At 34.8% G+C, this 19,712-nt stretch overlaps 1 protein-coding gene and 1 non-coding gene across 3 annotated transcripts; one reads left to right on the top strand and one right to left on the bottom strand.

Moving 5' to 3' along the window:
* The first annotated feature begins 9,776 nt into the window (after positions 1-9,776).
* Positions 9,777-17,448, top strand: LOC148862694 (serine/threonine-protein kinase STY13-like). Of its 2 annotated transcripts, none has more exons than XM_088979062.1 (7): positions 9,777-9,978; positions 10,180-10,889; positions 11,554-11,686; positions 11,878-12,073; positions 16,186-16,310; positions 16,393-16,551; positions 16,895-17,448. In XM_088979062.1, exons 2-7 carry the CDS (start codon positions 10,759-10,761, stop codon positions 17,207-17,209), a joined length of 1,059 nt encoding a protein of 352 aa, XP_088835188.1. In that variant the 5' UTR covers positions 9,777-9,978; positions 10,180-10,758; the 3' UTR covers positions 17,210-17,448. The 2 variants fall into 2 exon arrangements, with proteins under 2 accessions (XP_088835188.1, XP_088835189.1); XM_088979063.1 differs by having other exon boundaries at positions 9,901-9,978; positions 10,212-10,889.
* Positions 17,449-18,908: 1,460 nt separating this feature from the next.
* TRNAD-GUC (transfer RNA aspartic acid (anticodon GUC)) lies at positions 18,909-18,980 on the bottom strand. The gene has a single exon. It is a non-coding gene; the product is annotated as a tRNA-Asp (tRNA).
* Positions 18,981-19,712: the final 732 nt, after the last annotated feature.

Below are 19,712 nucleotides of genomic sequence, written 5' to 3'. Positions count from 1 at the left end.
AATTCAAATAAAATTTTGATGAAGGCAACTGATAAAACTTATTAATTTTATTAATAAACCATAATAAATAAGAATAATAACAATAATAATAATTATATTAATTATTACCTTTTTAGAAATTTTATTTGGACATATCTTTATATTAATGAACCATAATAAATGTGATAAATAAGAATAATTTTTATAGATGTAGAAATATAAAAAATAATTATAAAAAATTTTAAAAATTAATTATATACTATCATCATCACAAAATTTATCATATGTATAAAGCACATATAAAAATACTAATAATCTAAAAGAGGGGATGGATCACTGGAAGGCAAAAACTCTTCGGATACTCTCAAAACAAAATACAGGCATTCAGCCTCACATTGAGAACATCTGCATGGATTGTGCGGTTGGATGTGTTGCGTCAAAGTTATAAAGAAAAAAAAATTATTTCCTTTGCCAACTAGTAAAATAGATCATATGAGATTAAATGATTATTATCTATTTATCTTTATATGACCCACAGTCCCCAAGGCCCCACTGTTATTAACACGCACAATACTCACAACTATACGATTCTATCATTCCACTTTATCTATTTTGTTGCACTCCCCCATTTAGAAAGAGACACCTGTCCCTCAAAAAGAGGCTTGTTTTCCACATGTAAAGAGGGTATGGATATATTTTTTGCTACATAAGACAGGCAAGAGCACATTATGAGTGGTCAAGGGTCACTCCGAACCGGGCCTAAGAATCTTATGTATAAAATATTAATTATAACATTTATTAGTGGAGACCCGTGCAATGCACGGGCTTTGTTAAAATAAGTTGAGACAAAAGGACTTAGGGTTGTAGTTTGGCGTAGGTGCGGAGTCAAGTATATTGGTGGAGATCCTTGCCCCCGCCACAAATTTATTGTTAAAACCATTACTTATATGATTATTAAGGGAAGGTAGGATAAAAAAAAAAAACAAAAAAACAAAAAAAGAAATTTGAACTAAAATGTAGGACCAATCTCCAACGTTCGTCCAACTCCGAAAATAAAATAAATAAATAAGTAACATGTTTATTTTTTTTCTTTAAAAAAAAAAATCTATGATAAACCCAAATCTTGTTAGTCCATTTTTCTCTAAACCCTACCTCTTCTACCTTCTATTTCATTTTCTTGTTTAAAAAAGAAAAGAAAAGAAAAGAAAAGAAAATTTCTAGTTCCACCCTTGGGTAGGCCTAACCTGAGCCCAACCCAACTCAATAAAAAATTTTGCATAGGTTAGGCTTGAGTTTTCGAACTTCAAGTTGGGCTTACATCAAAAAACTCGAGCCTAACCTAAATTCAAGTGGGCTTGGGTTGAGGCCTTGGGTAGCCCAAGATCGATTTACTCAATTTGAGCCCGCAAAACATTTTGTGATATACATATCTACATATTATCAATATATTATACCTAAAAATTGGGTTACAAAGCTCAAGATGTTGGGTAAAGCTCGGGTTAGGGCTAGGTTGGTAAGTGAAAAACTACTGATAATTTTCAATAATTACTGATAATTTACTAACCTAGGCCCGAATTTACCAACTCAAGCCCAACCCGAGTTTAACCTAACATCTTGAGTTGGACTCGGACTTGGTCGTATTGAGTTTTATAGCCCAATTTCTAGGTAAAACATATTGATGATATGTAGATATATCATAAAATGTTGGCATGGGCTCAATTTGAGGCTAGTCGAGCTTGAACTACCCAAGGCCTCAACCTGAGCCCAACCTATGTTTAGGTTAGCCTGGAGTTTTTTGGCCAAACCCAGCTTGAATATCAACAACTCAAGCCCAACTTGTGCAGAAGCTTTGGTTGAGTTGGCTTGGGCTCGTGTTAGGCCCACCCAACCCAAGCTACACTCCTTTCGCCTCAAATTCTTTTAACAAAACTCGTGCATCACATGAGTCCCCACTAATAATTAATAGCACTAATTTTAATTTATAGTTATTAAAAATAATATTAATTACTAAAAACAATAATATTGTATAGTATTTTTAATTATTCACAAAATAGTTAATAATTATTTTTAAATTTTATAATTAATATTTTAAATATTTATTAATAAATTTTATAATTCTTAATTTATAAAAATATTACTGTTATTAACAGTAATATTATTAATTAATATAACTAATATTATGAATTACTAAAATAGTAATAAAATAATTAATTATTACTACTAATTACGTGGCCTGATTTACTTTATTATATATATAGATTAACAGTATTTAAGAGCATTAATCAACTTAATTAACAGTAGTAACTCTAAACATTAATAGTATTAACAGTGTTAATTAATTATTTAACGGTATTAAATGATTTATTAATTTAATTGTTTAACAGTAAACACTTAATACTATTAATTTAAGGAACATAATTAACAATATTTATTAATACTGTACTTAATTAATTACAATATATTTAACTAACGATAGTAAATAATTAATTAAAGATGTTAAATTAATACGGTATTAATTATTTAACAATATTAATAGTATTAACGGTGTTGAATTAATTATTACTGTAACAGTAACTAATTGGTCATTCCATTTGTAATTACTTTACTTATTCAACTTTCCGTTGAATGGGTTGATCCATAGGAATGGCAACAGGGCGGGGCGGGGAGGGTAGCCTCTCCCCATCCCCATTCCCGCAAAATTCCCCATCCCCGTTCCCAATTTCCATCCCTGTGCGGGGTGGGGAGGGGAGCCTCTCCCCATCCCCATTCCCGCAAAAATCCCCATCCCCGTTCCTGTCTCCATCCCTGTTAAAGGGGACAAGGTTATCCCCATCTCCATTCCCACGGGGATCCCTATTTCCCGTAATTTTTTATAATGTTAATAATTTTGTTTTTGCTTTTTATTTTATTTAAAAAATAAAAATAAAATAATTAAAATTTGCAATCTATTAAAAAATCATCCCCACGGGGATCCCACGGGCGGAGATCGGGGTCCCCGTGGGGTGGGGAGTGGTCTCCCCATCCCTGCTAATAGGGATGAAAATTTCTCCATCGTTGTCCCCATGGGGAAAAATCATCCCCATCCCCGCTCCATTCATGACGAATCTCCAGGGGGATCGGGGAAATGGAAAAATTGCCATCCCTATTCATCCATTTGTAATAATAATAATTATTATTATTATTAACATTAATTAAGTAACAATAAGCAGTAATTATTAACATTGTTAATGGGTCGGTCCGTTTGTACCCGACCCATACCCTGATCAATTTGTCTTCTTCACCCGATTAACGTCTACGGTATTCGCTCGGTATAGTGGTTGTTCGACCATAATATGAAATAGGGCCTATGTATGTGGGTTTGGACGACAGAAATGAGTGACCAGTCGCCGGAACAATGGAAACCACCAATGATTCTCGCAAAACAGACCCATTTGGACGTAAATGGTCGATGGTGTTTAAGACTAAGGGGTCAAAATGCTCCCCTGTTTTTTGTCCTTATTGTATTCCTTCCAAACTGAGCATAACTGCGAAACATGAACCAATTGACGGTGGGTTTGGATAGCGAAAAAGAGTCGTCGGTTGCTGGAACAACACCAACATCCAATATTTCTTGCACAACCGGCGCATTTGAGAATCAGTTCGGGAAAGCAATGGAGTGATTTTGACAGGGGCGTCGTATGTAAAATCAATAAGAAGGGACCATTCAGTCGCATGTGAGTCGGGAAGAGATAACATATGAAGGGAAAAGGGAAGTTGTTTTGGTAAGATATGAAACTAATAAGAAATGGTTTCCTATTAGGTTACGGTAGTTTGCAAAAGCAGAGTTATCTTGCGTTGAAAACTCTCTTGCCATGTGGCCAAGTGAGAGGCCTGGTAGGGTGTGAAATGTTAAGTGGTGGGCCAGGCATGATGAAGTGTTGAAATGAGAGAGAGAGAGAGGACATCGATGAGATGATATGGCTTCATGAGGGAGCAAGAAAGGCTAAGTATTTGTTTGACATCGATGAGATGATATGACTTCACGAAGGAGCAAGAAAAGCTAAGTATATGCAGTTGCAATATTGTTTTTTGATGTGTGGCTTAGAGTATCGTTTTCTCAAAAAGCGTGCCTTTTTTTTTGTTTGGAATCGTTGCTACCAGGTAGGACGTTTCCTAGAGCAACAACATTTTCTGTTCGTTACCAATACTCCAGGAAACATTTTCTGCATTTCTACCCATTATCCACTGCCACATCATTGTCCTGTTGGCAACAACGAGTTGCAGCTCCAGGAAAAGCCAAAATTGGCGTTGCTCCAAACCATGCCTTCCCGAATTCCAAGGCGTGACCTGGAGCACCATTTTCTTTGGAGAAACGGTTCCAGATAGATGGTTGTTTTATGCAAGAATGTTTTTTCCTACATGGCGTTGATGCGGCGCCATTTTCTAGAGCAACAACAATGATTCCAAACAGATGCTAAAATGAAGAGGGTCTTAGAGTTCTAAGTTGGGGTAAGAGAGAAAGCTCAAAGTATGACGTGGTATTTTTCTACTTTAGTATAGATTATAAGTGTTATATTATAATATTTATGCATGATCGTCCAATTCGACCGCCAAGGTCAATGGGTGATTGACTGATTCAATGGTTTTTGGCCAGGGATTGGGTTTGGGATAAAGCAAAACCGATTGCCTAAACGGTTCCTAGGCCGAACAATCCAACCATTTGGGTCAACAACAGTTCGAAAACCATGGGAGATACAATAATAAATTAGGTTGTATTTTTTAAAATAAAATAGCTACAACTATATTATTATGAATAATAAACAACCATGTAGAACTAGTCTTGAACCGATTATTTAATTGGGGTCGAATCATAGACCTCATTATATTGAAAACAAAATCAAAATAATACTAATTTACTTTTATGTTAATAAGTTAAACATTTTTAACTAATATTATCTTATTTATTATTTATCACATTTACTAAACATGATAAAAAATATAAGAAAGGTAAAAAATTATATATTTCATAAAATATTTGGTTCCGAACCTACATTAATTATGGACAAATAAAAATGAGAATCAATCCAATAATTAATCAAGACAAAATCATGGAACCAAAACCATTATAATTATGTTTAGTCAATTTAGCTCCATTAGGATAGAACGAACCCATTGGTTCAGCCCTAGTTTTCCTTAAATAAATAAAAGTCTATTGGGATGGGACTCGTATAGGCTATCTTGAACCAGACCCGATCTGTTGACAACACTAAATATTGGGCTCAAGGGGAGAGAATAATTTGTTAGTAAGTTATTTCTAAATAAATAAATAAATGTTAATTGAAATCTATCTCTTAATGTCACATCTCTTTTATTCTACTGATTTATTTTATTAAAATAAATAATTTATTTAATTTTATTAAATAAATAAATGTTTAAATAATAATAATAAAATAAATAAATGAATAAATAAATGTTGAGATAGAGAATAGGAGAGAGAGAGAGAGAGTTGAGAAAGAAGATGAATGGCATTTTATTTATAGGATGTCATAATTGTAAATAATTGCATGTGGCACTAATGTAATTTTCGAATGCCATTGAGTCAATTATATAAGGAGATTTGTCTTGTGGTATTACTATAATTTTTGAATACTATAAAGACAATTATATAAGGAGATTTGTTTATATGTGACATTCTTGCAATTTTTCAAACAAAGAGAGGTGAGAGAAAAGAGAGAATAATGAAAATAAGGAAAAGAGAGGCACGTGTCAATAATTTAGAGAATAAAAAACATATAAGTGTCAACCTCAAAGTGATGCATACACCTTCCCAATGCTTTAAGTATATAGAGAGGTAAAAAACATAAATATAATATGAAATAATATAAATAAAAAGTTTTGACCAATCAAAATCCACCCATGAATTTTGATAAATAACACATGATTGGCTATCACATTTATGATTCCAATTGATTGGTTAGACATTTTCCCGATATCATATCTTTACCGTGTCATAGTTGAACCCATTTTAGCAAAACACAAACTATACGTTAGGTTTTAATAAATCCGTAAAATTATAGAGATGTTTTAATAAATGACCATTTTTTATCCAATCACAGGTGTATCTTGGTGGTAACAAGGAAATCTTCGTGACCATGGTTGTAGGAGACGTGCCCTAGGGATGATCATTATCAATATGGCCGGAAAAAATTTGGATTTGGACCTAAGATCTCGGTGATTATGGTTGTAGGAGACGTGCTCAATGGAGTTTTTTTCGCATCATAGATTTAAAATGATAGTCTTGACCCTAATATTCATTCGGACATTTAATAAAATGAAAATAACAATGGAAATTTTGTTCTTGCTCTTGGTAAAATGTGGTCAATACTACTTCATTCGGTCAGTTTTCTTCTTTGTTCATAAAAAAGAAGATACACTGTTGTAGACCAATTATAAAGACACCGCTGTCCTTTCTTTTTTAATTTCTTTAAACCAAACATTATTTGATAGATCTAACATCTAGACATTGTTTCTTTCTAAAATCTTGGTGTAAACAACCATGTGCTGATATCTTTAAAACAATAGAAGGTGTTTTAGAAAATGAGCCTCAATTTATGAATGCTTAGAACATGTTGGTACTTGGTACTTCAATGGGGGTGACAAAGGTTTCTTGCGATGGAGAAGATGCAATTGTTTGAGCGATTTGATACAGAAAATAGATAAGAGAGTTTTGTAAGAGAAATAGTAAAATAAACGTTCCAATGTTCACCTAGCTAGCAGATTTGAATTTTCTCAAATTCTACCATTGTATTAGACGTTGATAGCGAGAGATTCCTCAATCATCTTCTTCCTTTGAATGCTTTTCAAGATATCTGAATGTCTATTAGACATGAGATTGGTTTACAAAAAGGGATGATTATCAGCCTGGTCTGTTGAGGCCTGGTTCGAGCTTGGGATTGGGTCCAATACTTTAGGCCCATCCTGGTCTGCACATATTTACATATATATTATTTATACAAAATTCATTTCATGATATATTTTATATATAAATATTAGGGAAAATTTTCAATCATTACCATGTACCTTGGCTCAAGTGACAATTTGGTCCCCAAACTTTAAAATGCGACAATCCAGTACCTGAACTTTTTAAATGTGACAAATCTATTATTCAAACTTTCAAAATGTGACAATCCAGTACCTGCCATTCATTAGTATGCTAATCAGCCATTAAGTGGCAATTGAAAAGTCAAAAATACCCTTTGAATGGCATCTAATTCTCTTTATGAACCATCCAAACATTGACAAAAAACTGAACAATCCCAAATCTTAGCCTCTTCTATTCAAAAAAGTTGGTGACTGTTTAGAAGAATCTAGAATTTGGGACTGTTCATTTTATTGTCGATGTTTAGATGCTTGATAAAGAGAATTAGATACCATTCGAAGGTCATTTTTGACCTTTCAAATGTCACTTAATGGCCGATTAATGATAGGTACTGGATTGTCACATTTTGAAAGTTCAGGTACTGGATTGTCACGTTTTGAAAGTTTGGATACTGGATTGTCGCATTTTAAAGTTTTGGAACGAAATTGTAACTCGAGCTAATGTATAGGTACTAATCGGGAATTTTCCCTAAATATTATAACACAGCACCTGCAATACTTAATGTAATAGTTTAGAATTAATTTTATGCACATATTATATATCATATAATATAAAATATTATATATTCATGGTTTGACTATGGTACTAGAAAGACATGGTATCATGGCATTAGGAAAACTTACAACTAGCCAATCAACTGGTATCTTTAAAAAGGGGACCAATGAGGTGGTATTCATCAAAATTCACAATGGTTCTTTGACATGGTCAAAGTTATTCTGGTACCATATCTTTCTGGTGTTACAGATTTTTCCATATAATTAATATTTTATATTTAAAATTCATAGACTTGAAACCTAGTCTTGGCTTATAACCCTTAGCACAGGAGCTAAGGCTGCATTTGGCATTTCTTATTTTAAGGACTTATCTCATTTTGCAGTTAAAATACCCCTATCGATACTGGGTTTTTAATTCCTAAAAGGAGATAAGTCATTAAAATAAGGAGTGCTAAATGTAGCCTATGCTTGGCTCAACCCAAGATCGGCTTTTATCAGAACAAACATGTGTCCACGCTGTTCTAACAGCCTTTTGCAACCTTGCATTGAGAATATCTTTCTATGAAATAAAGCACATAAGTGCAAAAATATCCTCAATGCAAGGCAATAAAGGCTATTTGGATGGGCTTTGCCCTGACTGAAGCCGAACCCATGATCACCAAAAAGTAATGTCCATGGCAAGGTTTCTGAATAAAAAGATGAGAGTAAAAGTGAACCAAACAGCGTTGGCCTCCTTGGAAAGACGAGAGAGAGAGAGAGAGAGAGGCTAAGGTCAGAGTAGCACTTTTCCTTGATTATGTAATATATAAAGATAAGAGATTTAGAGGGTAGGAGGTATGAACGTGAGACCGAGTATGAGAAGACAAACTACTTGGCCACCAAACAAAGAAGTGTACCAACGTAGAAGCAATTAAGGAGACTCACGGTTTAGGAACTCCTTTTATCTCCTTATCCATTTAACTCTTACCGTTCTATTATGGTTGCTGTTTTTTTTTTTTTTTTTTTTATTTCATGACCAAAAAGAAAAAATCAATGGAAAAATGTTGCAGAAGGTTGATATTCACCAAAAAAACACTTTTTTTTTTCTTCACATTGCCTCTTTTTTTAGAGGGCTGGACCAGTAAGGGGTGAGAGGTAAAGGGAAGAATGGGTTGCAATAAGGGGTATAAGTCAGGTTGGCTTGAAGTCAACCATAATCTAATCCAAATTGTTGAATCCAACTTAAAGTTTTTGGGTTTCTTGACTTTTCTACTTCATTCTTGGAAAATGATCTTATTTTTGGCTATATATATATATATATATATATATAGTTGAATTTAGGGTCATTTAGTAGAACATCCCCTGTAGTTTTGCAGATTTATTTAAACATATCCTATGGTTTGTGTTATACTAAAACATCCTATATAATTTGTAACCTATTTACTTAATTGACCTTTCATTAAGAATTTATTGTTTTGCCATATGAAAATAGTAATATGATCACATAAACTGAGAGCAAAATATTTGAAGGCATGGATTCATGGTATTTTATTCCAAAAGTACCCCTAATACTTTTTTGTATAGAAAATAAAGTTGGCCAAATAGGAAAAAATAGAGTGGTTGTTCATGTTTTACTAGGAGAAAAATGATATTTTTATTTTTAGTTTCTTTTGATTAAATTTATCTCTATCGATGTTAATAATAATTAATAAAACTGTCATTTTTCAAATAGAATACGAATTAAATAAATTGATTGTAAAGTATAGAGGATGTTTTAATAAAACAAAAACTATAGGGTAGGTTTTAGTAAATTCATAAAACTATAGAGAGTGTTTTAATAGATGACCACCCTTGAATTTAACTATTTACCTTTTATAATGACCATAAAGCTGATAACAAGTATCTTAAAAAAAATATAAATAGTTATTATTAACATACATATATAATTGCACATATGTACTATTTATACATACAAAAATGAGATTAAGGCAATATTTGTGTTGAAAGAAGGGAAGTGGCCAAGACCTCAACCCTATTGCCCAAATCCAAAGCGAAGTTAAAATAGGTTAATATTTTTCAATCCTAAAATATTGAATTTTCAACCCCGCAGCCCTAACGTCCTAGGTTAGGGTCGGGGGAGGAGGGCAGAGAAAATGTCAAAATGTAATACGAGGGAAAACGTAGGTGGTGTTGGGGGACAGGTGTCTCTCCCTGAATGAGAGGACAGACGATCCCAACTCCGGTAGGAAAATGTCTCCCGCGTTCTCATCTCTATTTAATCCACCTGTCCGATCAAAAGTCCATTACTGCTTTCACACTCATGAGTTATACGGTGAAATATAAAGCACCCGATAGCCGATAGTGAACAGTAAACAGTTATTTTCTTTGGTATGCCACAATAGGTTTTTTTTTGCTTCCATGTGCACTTAGAATACTTTTTGCTTCACACTTTCTTTTCTTTACTTTAAAAAAGAAGAAAAAAAAATGTATTTTTAAATGTATCTACCCTTCCTTTCTTTCTTTCATACGAAAAAAAATAATATATACATACATATGCATATTTACTTATTTATTTATTTTTGTTGACAGAGACTCAATTCCTTCCATGGTTTTGTCTGCAGATCGAGAGGGGTTTTATACACATGATTAAGATTAAAATAAACACAACCCACTGCCCATCAAACAAAACTTCAATCTGGGTTGGTGAAATTTAAGGAAGATCATTATCTTCTTTAGAGTATTCATTGATTGGTTCTCCTCCCCTGTTCCATTTCAGGGGGATCTGTTCTATTCCCAATGAAAATTTCTGTGATATGTTTCTGATTACTCGTTGGGTTTCGGATTAACTTTTACATCTTATCTCGATTGGTTGTTGGGGTGATATTTCTGCCTTCTGAGACTTGTGGGTTTATATTCTTTGCCTCCCATCTGTTTGTTTTGATCCTCGTGCCTGATCTTTGAGTTGAAGTTATGTTGGGAAACTCAGTCATGACTCATGAGAGCAGAGCAGAGTATGCTTTTTACGGTTCTCTGTTTCATGTCAGCTTATCCAAGTAAAAGGAACTTTCAGTGTGGTTTTTGATCTCTTTTTACTATAAATGAGTGATGAGTACAAGGACCCGTTGCCTGTTGCTAGATAGAAGGTAGATTGTTTCTTATATTAGACAAATGGAATCTAGTAATGGATTCTATGCAGTCGACGAGTTCCGGTTGGATGCCAAGTGGCTGATCGATCCGAAACATCTCTTTGTTGGGCCGAGGATTGGAGAAGGAGCTCATGCCAAAGTATACGAAGGAAAGTAAGTCAGCAAGGTTTCTTTGTTCTTTTTCTCCTTTCTAAGTGAATTTTGATATCCAAAAAAAGGTGAATTTTGATCTTCATGCTTTGTGACTTTACTTCTATTACTGTTCAATTTCCTTTTTTATTGTCTGGAAAACCATAATTCTGCTTTTATGGGCAATTTCTACCTTTGATTGGAAACACCCCTTTAGATTTGACAAATCCTCACTTTTTCTTACTTCTGAACTTTTACAAAGAAATTAATTGTTCAGATTCATAACCTCCTTTTCTTTTTCATTTTTTTTCTTCGTAAGGAATGGTAGGGCTGCCTCTTCAGAATATGGAAGTCCTCGGTGTTCAATGCAGATAACTGAATAGCTCTGGTTCAGATGCTGAATCTGACCAAGTTTTTTTTTTTTTTTTGGGGGGGGGGGATTTTTGGGAAATTCAGACTCGTAAATTCTTCAAGTTTGTCTGTCTAATCAAGATTATTGCCTTAAGCATCAACGTCCATTAAAATGTTAATCGAAATCCAGAAACTTGCAAACACGAACCTAATGTTAATCGAAATCCAGAAACTTGCAAACACGAACCTATAAAGTAAATGCTTATGGTTTCTTTAAAGAACTATTTTCTAGTTGTCTTGCACCTATCTCATGGTCAGTCTGCTGGCTTTTCCTTAGATACAAAAACCAGACTGTTGCTGTTAAAGTTGTTCATAGAGGAGAAACTCCCGAGGAGATTGCTAAGAGAGAAGCGAGATTTGCAAGAGAGGTTGCAATGTTATCTAGAGTTCAACACAAAAATTTAGTAAAGGTAATGTTATTTTTTAATTAGTTTTTACGAATAGCCTGCTGCTGACAATTATTAGATAATAATTTTATATTGCTCTATGTCAAGGTTTATCTAGATCTGGCTAGGGTATATTAATTGCTTCGTATGGAAATTTTTATATTTGCTATAAAAAAGATGGATGTTATCCAGTTGTTCTTATTGTGTATTGACAGTTTATAGGGGCATGTAAGGAACCTGTCATGGTAGTAGTGACTGAGCTTTTGTTGGGTGGTTCATTACGAAAATACTTGCTGAACATGCGGCCCAGATGCTTGGACAGACGTGTTGCCATTGGTTTTGCACTTGATATTGCTCGCGCAATGGAGTGTTTGCATTCTCATGGGATCATCCATCGAGATCTAAAACCTGGTAATCCTCTTATCTTCATTTAACCTGATTGGATCATTATCATTTATGAGAGCTTATGTGCCCCAGAATAAATAACGGATCAGGAACTCAGTAATTCTACACTTGCTGGACCCAGGACCTAGATTGCTTTCGTTACTTGGGGATATTTTTTGGTTCTTTTGGACCCAGATTGATATAGTTTGTGAGTAGAAGAACAATCTCAAACTTGTTTACAATTAGTATTATAGTTGTACTCCTTTACTACATAGACTGAGGATCAATCTTGGGTGTGTCATTGCGCTATGCGTTATTTTTGTTGCAGGTTCTTCTACACAGAGTTTACTTGGAAATTCTGTATTAGTTTTCATTTCCTCCAGAGTCTACAAACTTTGAATCTTCATAAACATGTTCCGAAAGTATTTAGATTGTTCTGATCTAAGTATTGTAACTTCTTTTATTTTTTGTGTTACTGTTATGTTGCTCAAATAGGGGCCATTGCTTGTGTAGTGGTAAAATGTTGGGTCGACAAAGCCTTAGAATGCATTTTCAACTTCCAGTCTAAGATTGGCCATTTGTGCAAAAAAAAAAAAAAAAGTTAGGTCCATTTCCAGTGCATCCCTCCTGAGATCCCAGATAGTTGGGACCAACATTGGGTAATGGCCTGTTCTCTGTTATGTTGCTCAAATACTGAAATACAGATGCCCTAGTTAACTTCTTGACACTTCTGACCACTATTTTTATCGTTTACCTGATTTTAACTTTGCCCTTTCTTTACCTGAAATTAGTTTACGCTAATTACCAACTGACTCTGACACCTCAATCTTTGAATTCTACTTTTACCCTTAAATGGAGAATATCGGATAAGATTGGACAATGGAGGTACACCACTGTTTATACTAGTTGAAATTGCTTTCTTTTAAGTTAGTGATCTACTAATCTTTACCACTTAACAAGTTAAATCTTTCAACTTGATGGCAGAATGCTTTTGCATTCAAGAAGCTATGTTAAAGACTGAGCTACTAAACAGCATTGTAGGCATTCCAAAAACTGTATGCTGGAATTTTAGCTGTTTGTGAATCCGAGGAGCCTTATTGAAAGAAGATAAACTTGGTATCACTTTGAATCCTACCTTCAATTTATTAAGTGCATGTTTAGAACTTTCAGAACTTAACTAGGTGCTTTTTTAGGGCTTCTTGTGCTATGAGTTAACTGTTATACGAAAGTTGATGATTGAGTTGGAAGAGGATGTTTCAAGGATTCTATTGTTAAGGTTGAAATGATAATATTGAAAGAAGGCACTGGTTTTTCTCGTATGCTTATAAAAATAGGCAAAAGTCATTTCATGTTGAAACAAATTGGAGATACTCAAAACAGAAGAATAAGACAAGCCTCTCTTGATGCAGACAGATTATTGTGGATGATAACTCTTCCTTGTGGTTGAGTCTGCAACCAACATGGAGGTTTGAGACATGCATTCACCATAAGTGGGTTATTGAGGAAATGGCCAAACTGAATTGCCAGAAATCACTACATGAGGCATATGATGAAAGGCCACACAAGGACGAAAACTTGGATGTTTTTGAGATTATCACCACATATTTTGGTTTTTGTCAACTTTAACACCTTAATCAGATACTTTTCTTGCCAAGCACCTGCCATTATTGATGACTGAAGATTCTTCGGAGCCTGTGCAGAAAGTAATCTGGAAAGATTGACTAAATTAATATATGTGACAAGGATGGGATAGATTTCAGAGTGAAAAGGAAATATGCTGTTTTTGCAGCAGAGATGTGTTTCAATTCATGTAGTTTATTGTAGTATAAACTAGCTCTTATAATGGTCTGTTGTACTCCAACTCTTGCAACTTTTGTATCACCTGAACTCCTGAAGTGCCCTGCAACATTCCAGACCTAAATTGCATTTTTAATTCACTGTGAAAGGTTTTAATTTTGATACATTGTTGTCACTCTACAAGGATTTATAAGGAATGCTTTTAAGGGGAGAGGACACTGCTCCAACTTAACTCCCATTTGGGCTCCCTTCTTCCTATATTAGTCATTCAGTATTACCTTTTTGTGATATTTTGCATTCCCTCAAGATGGAGTAGCTCTTTGAGTTGTTTTTGCCGCCATACTGTAAGATGGAATAGCCATCTAAGCACCAGAAAGGAGGATTTGTCTAGGCATTCTATGAAAAGAAACTAAATCTGTGCTACTGGAATTTCAAGCTTGGATTTTAAAGAGAATACTGGTTTGGAGTGCTAGCCAGTGCCTATGTCAATTTTGTGTTGATTTTTCATTTTTATATGCATTATGAAACCTATAGAAAGCACTTCTCTTTCTGTTCCACCTGAATGATGTAATCAATTATCCAATTCCCTGAGATCCAGTGAATTCTCCCACTCTCTGGAGATTGAAACTTCAACTCATTTTTTTTTATGGTTGTCCATGGAACTGTGCTTTTTGGCCCAATATATGTTGGTATTGTTGCTCTAAGGGGCAAAACACCCATATCAATGGTGCCAATGCTGAGGCTAAGGACAAATTTGAATAAAGCTAATCCTAGGTCCTTAATGCACTTTTAACATATAAGATTAATCTCTCCCCAATAGGAAAGAAAAAGAGAAATTGTTACCTTTTAATTATGTTTCACAGAACTGTATAAATTCCCATGATAATTTCACATAAAAGATTTTCGGATGCTTTTCCTGTAATAGGTCATATTTATTCTGCTGATGGCTTACCGGTTGGCCTAGCCTATGAATCACTTTGTATTTCAATTTTCTTTGCAATGAATCTCCTTATAAGGGAATATTCAAATTCAAACACAATGAACATCCCTGCAAAAATTCCTGACATATGAAAAATCCCATTACCAAAATTTAACATATCAGATAATGCAAATTGTACCTCCTTAAGTCATGTCGGACTCATTTAGGTCTACTGTAAATCAGTGGCATATTAGCATCAGCACAATGAGCAGAATCTCATCTAACTCATTCCTAGAATTACATTTTGTATGGTTTTCTGTGTCATGTGTTTGTGATCTGTTGGCGATTCACCACGTGGTTCAACTTGCCATGCATTGAATTTTGGATTCCACTGTGCAAATTTTAGCACTGAATTAGCCATGGAAATGCAAACTCATACCTGAGGTATGGTGGACCTGAAAACCTAGTTGTGATACACATAACCCTATCAAGTTTATATGTAGATAATTGGACTGATTCTGTTTCAGACAGGTAAATGCTTCATAATGGCACATCTGTTAGTGAATGATGAAAGGTAACATCTACCTCAGACTCTGAATGAGTCAAATCATGTGTATATTTTATCCAAATCAATTAGGGTATAGTGTATACTTGTTCTAAAATTCCTGATTAATAGAGTAAAGGTAACTCCCCAAGTTAGTTTGGAATAATATCAATATGGCTTTGGATGAGTTGAGAATCTGCAGTTTCTTGCTTTGACAAGGAAAACCTAGATTTGGAAGTGAATGAGTGATTTCGTTCTGTCTGTGTATTATTTTACTCCAATAGTTAAAGGAATAACAATAGTAAATAGGACAGATCTTGCATATCAGTTTTAAAATGCTGAAACTTTAAGTTCCTTTGTATATTTATTATCTTTATATTTTTTAATCTCCTTGAGACACCTTGAGGACTCGTTAACAAATGAAGACACGGACTAAGTGGTGGATTGCACCTAAATGTATGATGTACCCTACTAATTGTAATTCTGGTGGAAAGATGTAATTGGTCTAACATAAAGTGTTTTTATTAATGAGAACTTGCACTTCTCAATCTTTATGGAGTGTCTGGTGGTTCTCAAGGCCAAGAATGCTTCTCTGCAACAATGCCTTTTTTGTCATCTTAAAAATTATATGTTGCTGGTTAAGTATGCCAGATAAATATTTCTTTTTTGGGTTAAAATGACCATGTATTTAATTCTTTTGTGCAAAAGTGTTAACATCTTTATGTTTTAACCTGGGTTGCAATCTACAGCATGATGTTCCTTTCATGTTATGTCAAGATACTCTCTTCAGGAATTTACATTGTCCACCCTTGGAATGAGAATGATATTTCATGTAGTTGAGGAAAAAGATGGTGATAATTGGATTTAATTTTTCCCCAGAAAACTTGATATTGACTGAAGACCACAAAACAGTGAAACTGGCGGACTTTGGTTTAGCAAGAGAAGAGTCACTAACAGAGATGATGACTGCTGAGACGGGCACATACCGCTGGATGGCCCCAGAGGTAAGCTTCTTTTAAAACCTCTTTTTTGGATCCTTTTGCAATGACTATTTGACAGTTTTAGTGACCATCTTATTTGATGCAGTTATACAGCACAGTCACATTGAGGCATGGAGAGAAGAAGCATTATAACCACAAAGTTGATGCCTACAGCTTTGCAATTGTGTTATGGGAACTCTTGCACAATCGGTTGCCATTTGAAGGGATGTCGAACCTGCAGGCAGCCTATGCAGCTGCTTTTAAAGTGTGTTTCTTTCTATTTAGTTAGTTTGTAAAGGGTAATGCGTAAGTGAGGAACCATAACTGCACAAGCGTGGAACATACAATGCTGTGGTCTTGATTGGACGATGATCTAGGATATCTACCGACCTGACTGATGATTGGGGTGATCCTAATCATCAATGACCTTGGAAATCCTATAGATATAATGAGCTCCTTCAATTGGGTACAAATTTTGGCCTGATGTGTAACCTTAGGTGGGATTGCAATCCACTGCTTGTGTCATGTGGTTCCCTGCAGTAGTGCAATAATTATGTAGTTCGGTTATTTCTGTGACTGAAAATTAATGTCATCTTTTTCTGTTTCAGAATGTGAGGCCTAGTGCAGAAGACCTCCCTGAGGATTTGGCCTTAATTCTAACTTCCTGCTGGAAGGAGGACCCGAACGCCAGGCCCAACTTTAGCCAAATTGTGCAGATGCTATTACATTATCTTTCGACCCTTTCACCACCTGAGCGAATGATACCATCTCCCATTTTCACTTCCAAAAATGCAGTCTTGCCACCAGAGTCTCCAGGTACAAGCTCTTTGATGGCTGTCCGAGATGACTTGGTGGAGACCCCAAAAGCCAAGATGGAAGACGAGCCAAAGGGTTGCTTCTTCTGCTTCAACCAATGTTGTTAATTATCAGCATGAAAAAGAAAAATATATGAGATTAGATCTCCTGGGGAACCCAAATTACTGTATGGGAAGCTTAGCGAATTAGGTTCTGATCCCGCAAACAGATACTACAGATAAACAGTTGATGTTTAGTTTCCTCAAGTCTGTTAGTTCTGTTGCCAAAGAGATGCTCTTTTGTACCTGGATAGTGTCGCTAAAATCTACATATTTGTAAGATCCTTTCCTAATTAGCTTTTGATCTACATTAACTCCTCTTTAACCTTGTCTAGATTCTGGACTAGAGACTTGAGACTTGAGATGAGCTTTAGGGAATGAAATCCCATTCCCTAAAGCCGAAGGAACAACACTTATTCTATAAACAAATATAAAATCTCAATAGATAATATATTCTATCCACCAAGTCTCTGTTCGCTTTTCGGTAAGTTATTTATCTGAGTAAGTTTTCCTTGAGAATTAGCCATAAAAATCCATTATTAAAAAGGGATTGGGAGTTTTCCCCTTAGGTGGAAAAGTTATTTATCCACCTAGGAGAACATGAGATTCTTGGTCAATGGGATTTTAAATCCCATTGACCAATTTTCCCTTCTCTCAGTCTGAAAAAAAAAAAAAAACACCCCCTCAGGGTATTTTTGGTACCATTGCCATTTTCAGATGAAACCCTGTCACCTTAGTACCACTTAGGCGTTTTGAATTGCAATGAGATTTTTTTATTTGATTGAGACTTTTTAACTCAAAACAGTCAAAAAACGTTTTGTTTGAAAATAGGCGTCGGAGGAAACATTAAATTGAAGTTTCCCCAACAGCCATTGTCTCTCACATTGTTTTAGCTAATATAGCACTTGCCTATCATCTGATGTGGCATGGTGATGAATTGATATGGTGCATCATGTATCATCTTGGACTTATTGGAATTCTTCAAATAATTCAGGCACTAGTAGGTTAAAGTTATATTCCTCAAACCCAAGATAGATTAAACATTGCTTCTGGGAATTAAATTCCTCAAACCCTGCTTCACAATTTTGATTGGTTTAGAGCTTTAAGCTTAGGCTTGTAAACCAATTTACAATGCCATGATAACTTGTTTGATAGTTATCCCTTCCTTTTCACTGAACCCATATAGAATTTCTTATATATGTAAGTTAGAGCTACACTTGTTTGACCAAGGGGGTATCATCAAACATAATACCCCTGTACATTGGAGAAAAATAAAATATGAAAATTCTTGTCCGTTAGATTAATATAACAGTAATTGGAAGTGTGATTGGTGTTCTATAAAACTAAAAAGTTTACTTCAAACACTTCATCGTGAAATAGGGCATGCCAAACACATATATCTACCATAAACGCCTAATCATTATTGCTGTTGAGACTATAAACATTAAGCATTAATCAAACAGGTTGCTCCTCTAACCTTTAAAACTTACACCATTCACGCAGTCGCACTAGTTAAAATGTTTCAGTCTGAAATGACAATGATAATGCTATCAAACACAACCTAAAACACAAAAGCCATAAGCCTTTGAGTTTGCTTTGACCATATTGTTATTGACTTTTCAGACTAGTGATATCGACTGACATTCTAGGTGGTTGCGATGGACAACATAAGGAACATCATACCTTCGGCTTATCCCCTTTTCCCAAATCCCAAGAGGAAACTGATTGAATATTAATAAAATTAAGATTTAAAGCTAATTAGTTTTCACGCCGTTGCCGTGGATCGAACCCGGGTCACCCGCGTGACAGGCGGGAATACTCACCACTATACTACAACGGCTTGCTTGTAAATGGATGAAAATAGTTTATCTTTCTATAAAACCTACTTTGATTTGATTCAGAATTAAGCCCACCCATGAGGCCATGACCCAACCAAACATAAAAGAGAGAATCAGAGTTTTTTTGGTTTTTTTTTTGAATTTACTCTCAAGGGAGACGGAATGACCGATGACGGATATTTTTCTTTTTATGAAATTAATAAAAACGAAAAATGTTGGCTGGTGATCGTTCCATCATCTAACAAGAGGAGATAAACACAGGATCATAACACAATGTCCAACTTAATTTATATAACCTTTCTTTTTCAACTTATCAATTGTTTCTGCTTTCTGGGGAGCAGGGAGCTCAGACAGTTTAATAAATGAATAGGTCAAAACCTTTAAACGTTTACACATTTTACCCAAGAGCAAAACTAAAGAAACCAGTCCGATGTGATCATGCAAACTTTTGGGGCTAGGAGTTGCCCGTTTGATGGAGCGCTCATAACCCTTGATTAGGAAATTCCAAATTGGTTCTCTTACTCACTTTCTAGTCTATCTTAGATTTGTAATTACCAATATAGGGAACATTTTGTAGTCGATGGAGATGAGATGGGTGTTAGCTAGCCTATCAACAACTACAACAAAAGGAAAAAAAATAAAAATAAAAAATAGAAGAAAAAAAACTGTATAGTTGTGATTGGATACTTTCCTAGAGCAGTCAATATAAGGTGGTAAAGAGACGCAGAAGAAGA

This window comes from Nelumbo lutea, chromosome 3, assembly GCF_056320005.1.
Source record: "Nelumbo lutea isolate HS-2025 chromosome 3, American lotus-T2T, whole genome shotgun sequence".
NCBI classification, from domain to species: domain Eukaryota; kingdom Viridiplantae; phylum Streptophyta; class Magnoliopsida; order Proteales; family Nelumbonaceae; genus Nelumbo; species Nelumbo lutea.
Note: the sequence above shows the minus strand (reverse complement) of the source record. Positions and strands in the feature narration are given on the sequence as shown.

Bases quoted from the DNA above. Each gene is read 5' to 3' on its own strand.
- LOC148862694 (XM_088979062.1), top strand. From the start codon at position 10,759: ATGGAATCTAGTAATGGATTCTATGCAGTCGACGAGTTCCGGTTGGAT. The intron at 11,687-11,877 runs GTAATGTTATTT...GTGTATTGACAG, and splicing joins AACACAAAAATTTAGTAAAG to TTTATAGGGGCATGTAAGGA. The intron at 12,074-16,185 runs GTAATCCTCTTA...ATTTTTCCCCAG, and splicing joins CCATCGAGATCTAAAACCTG to AAAACTTGATATTGACTGAA.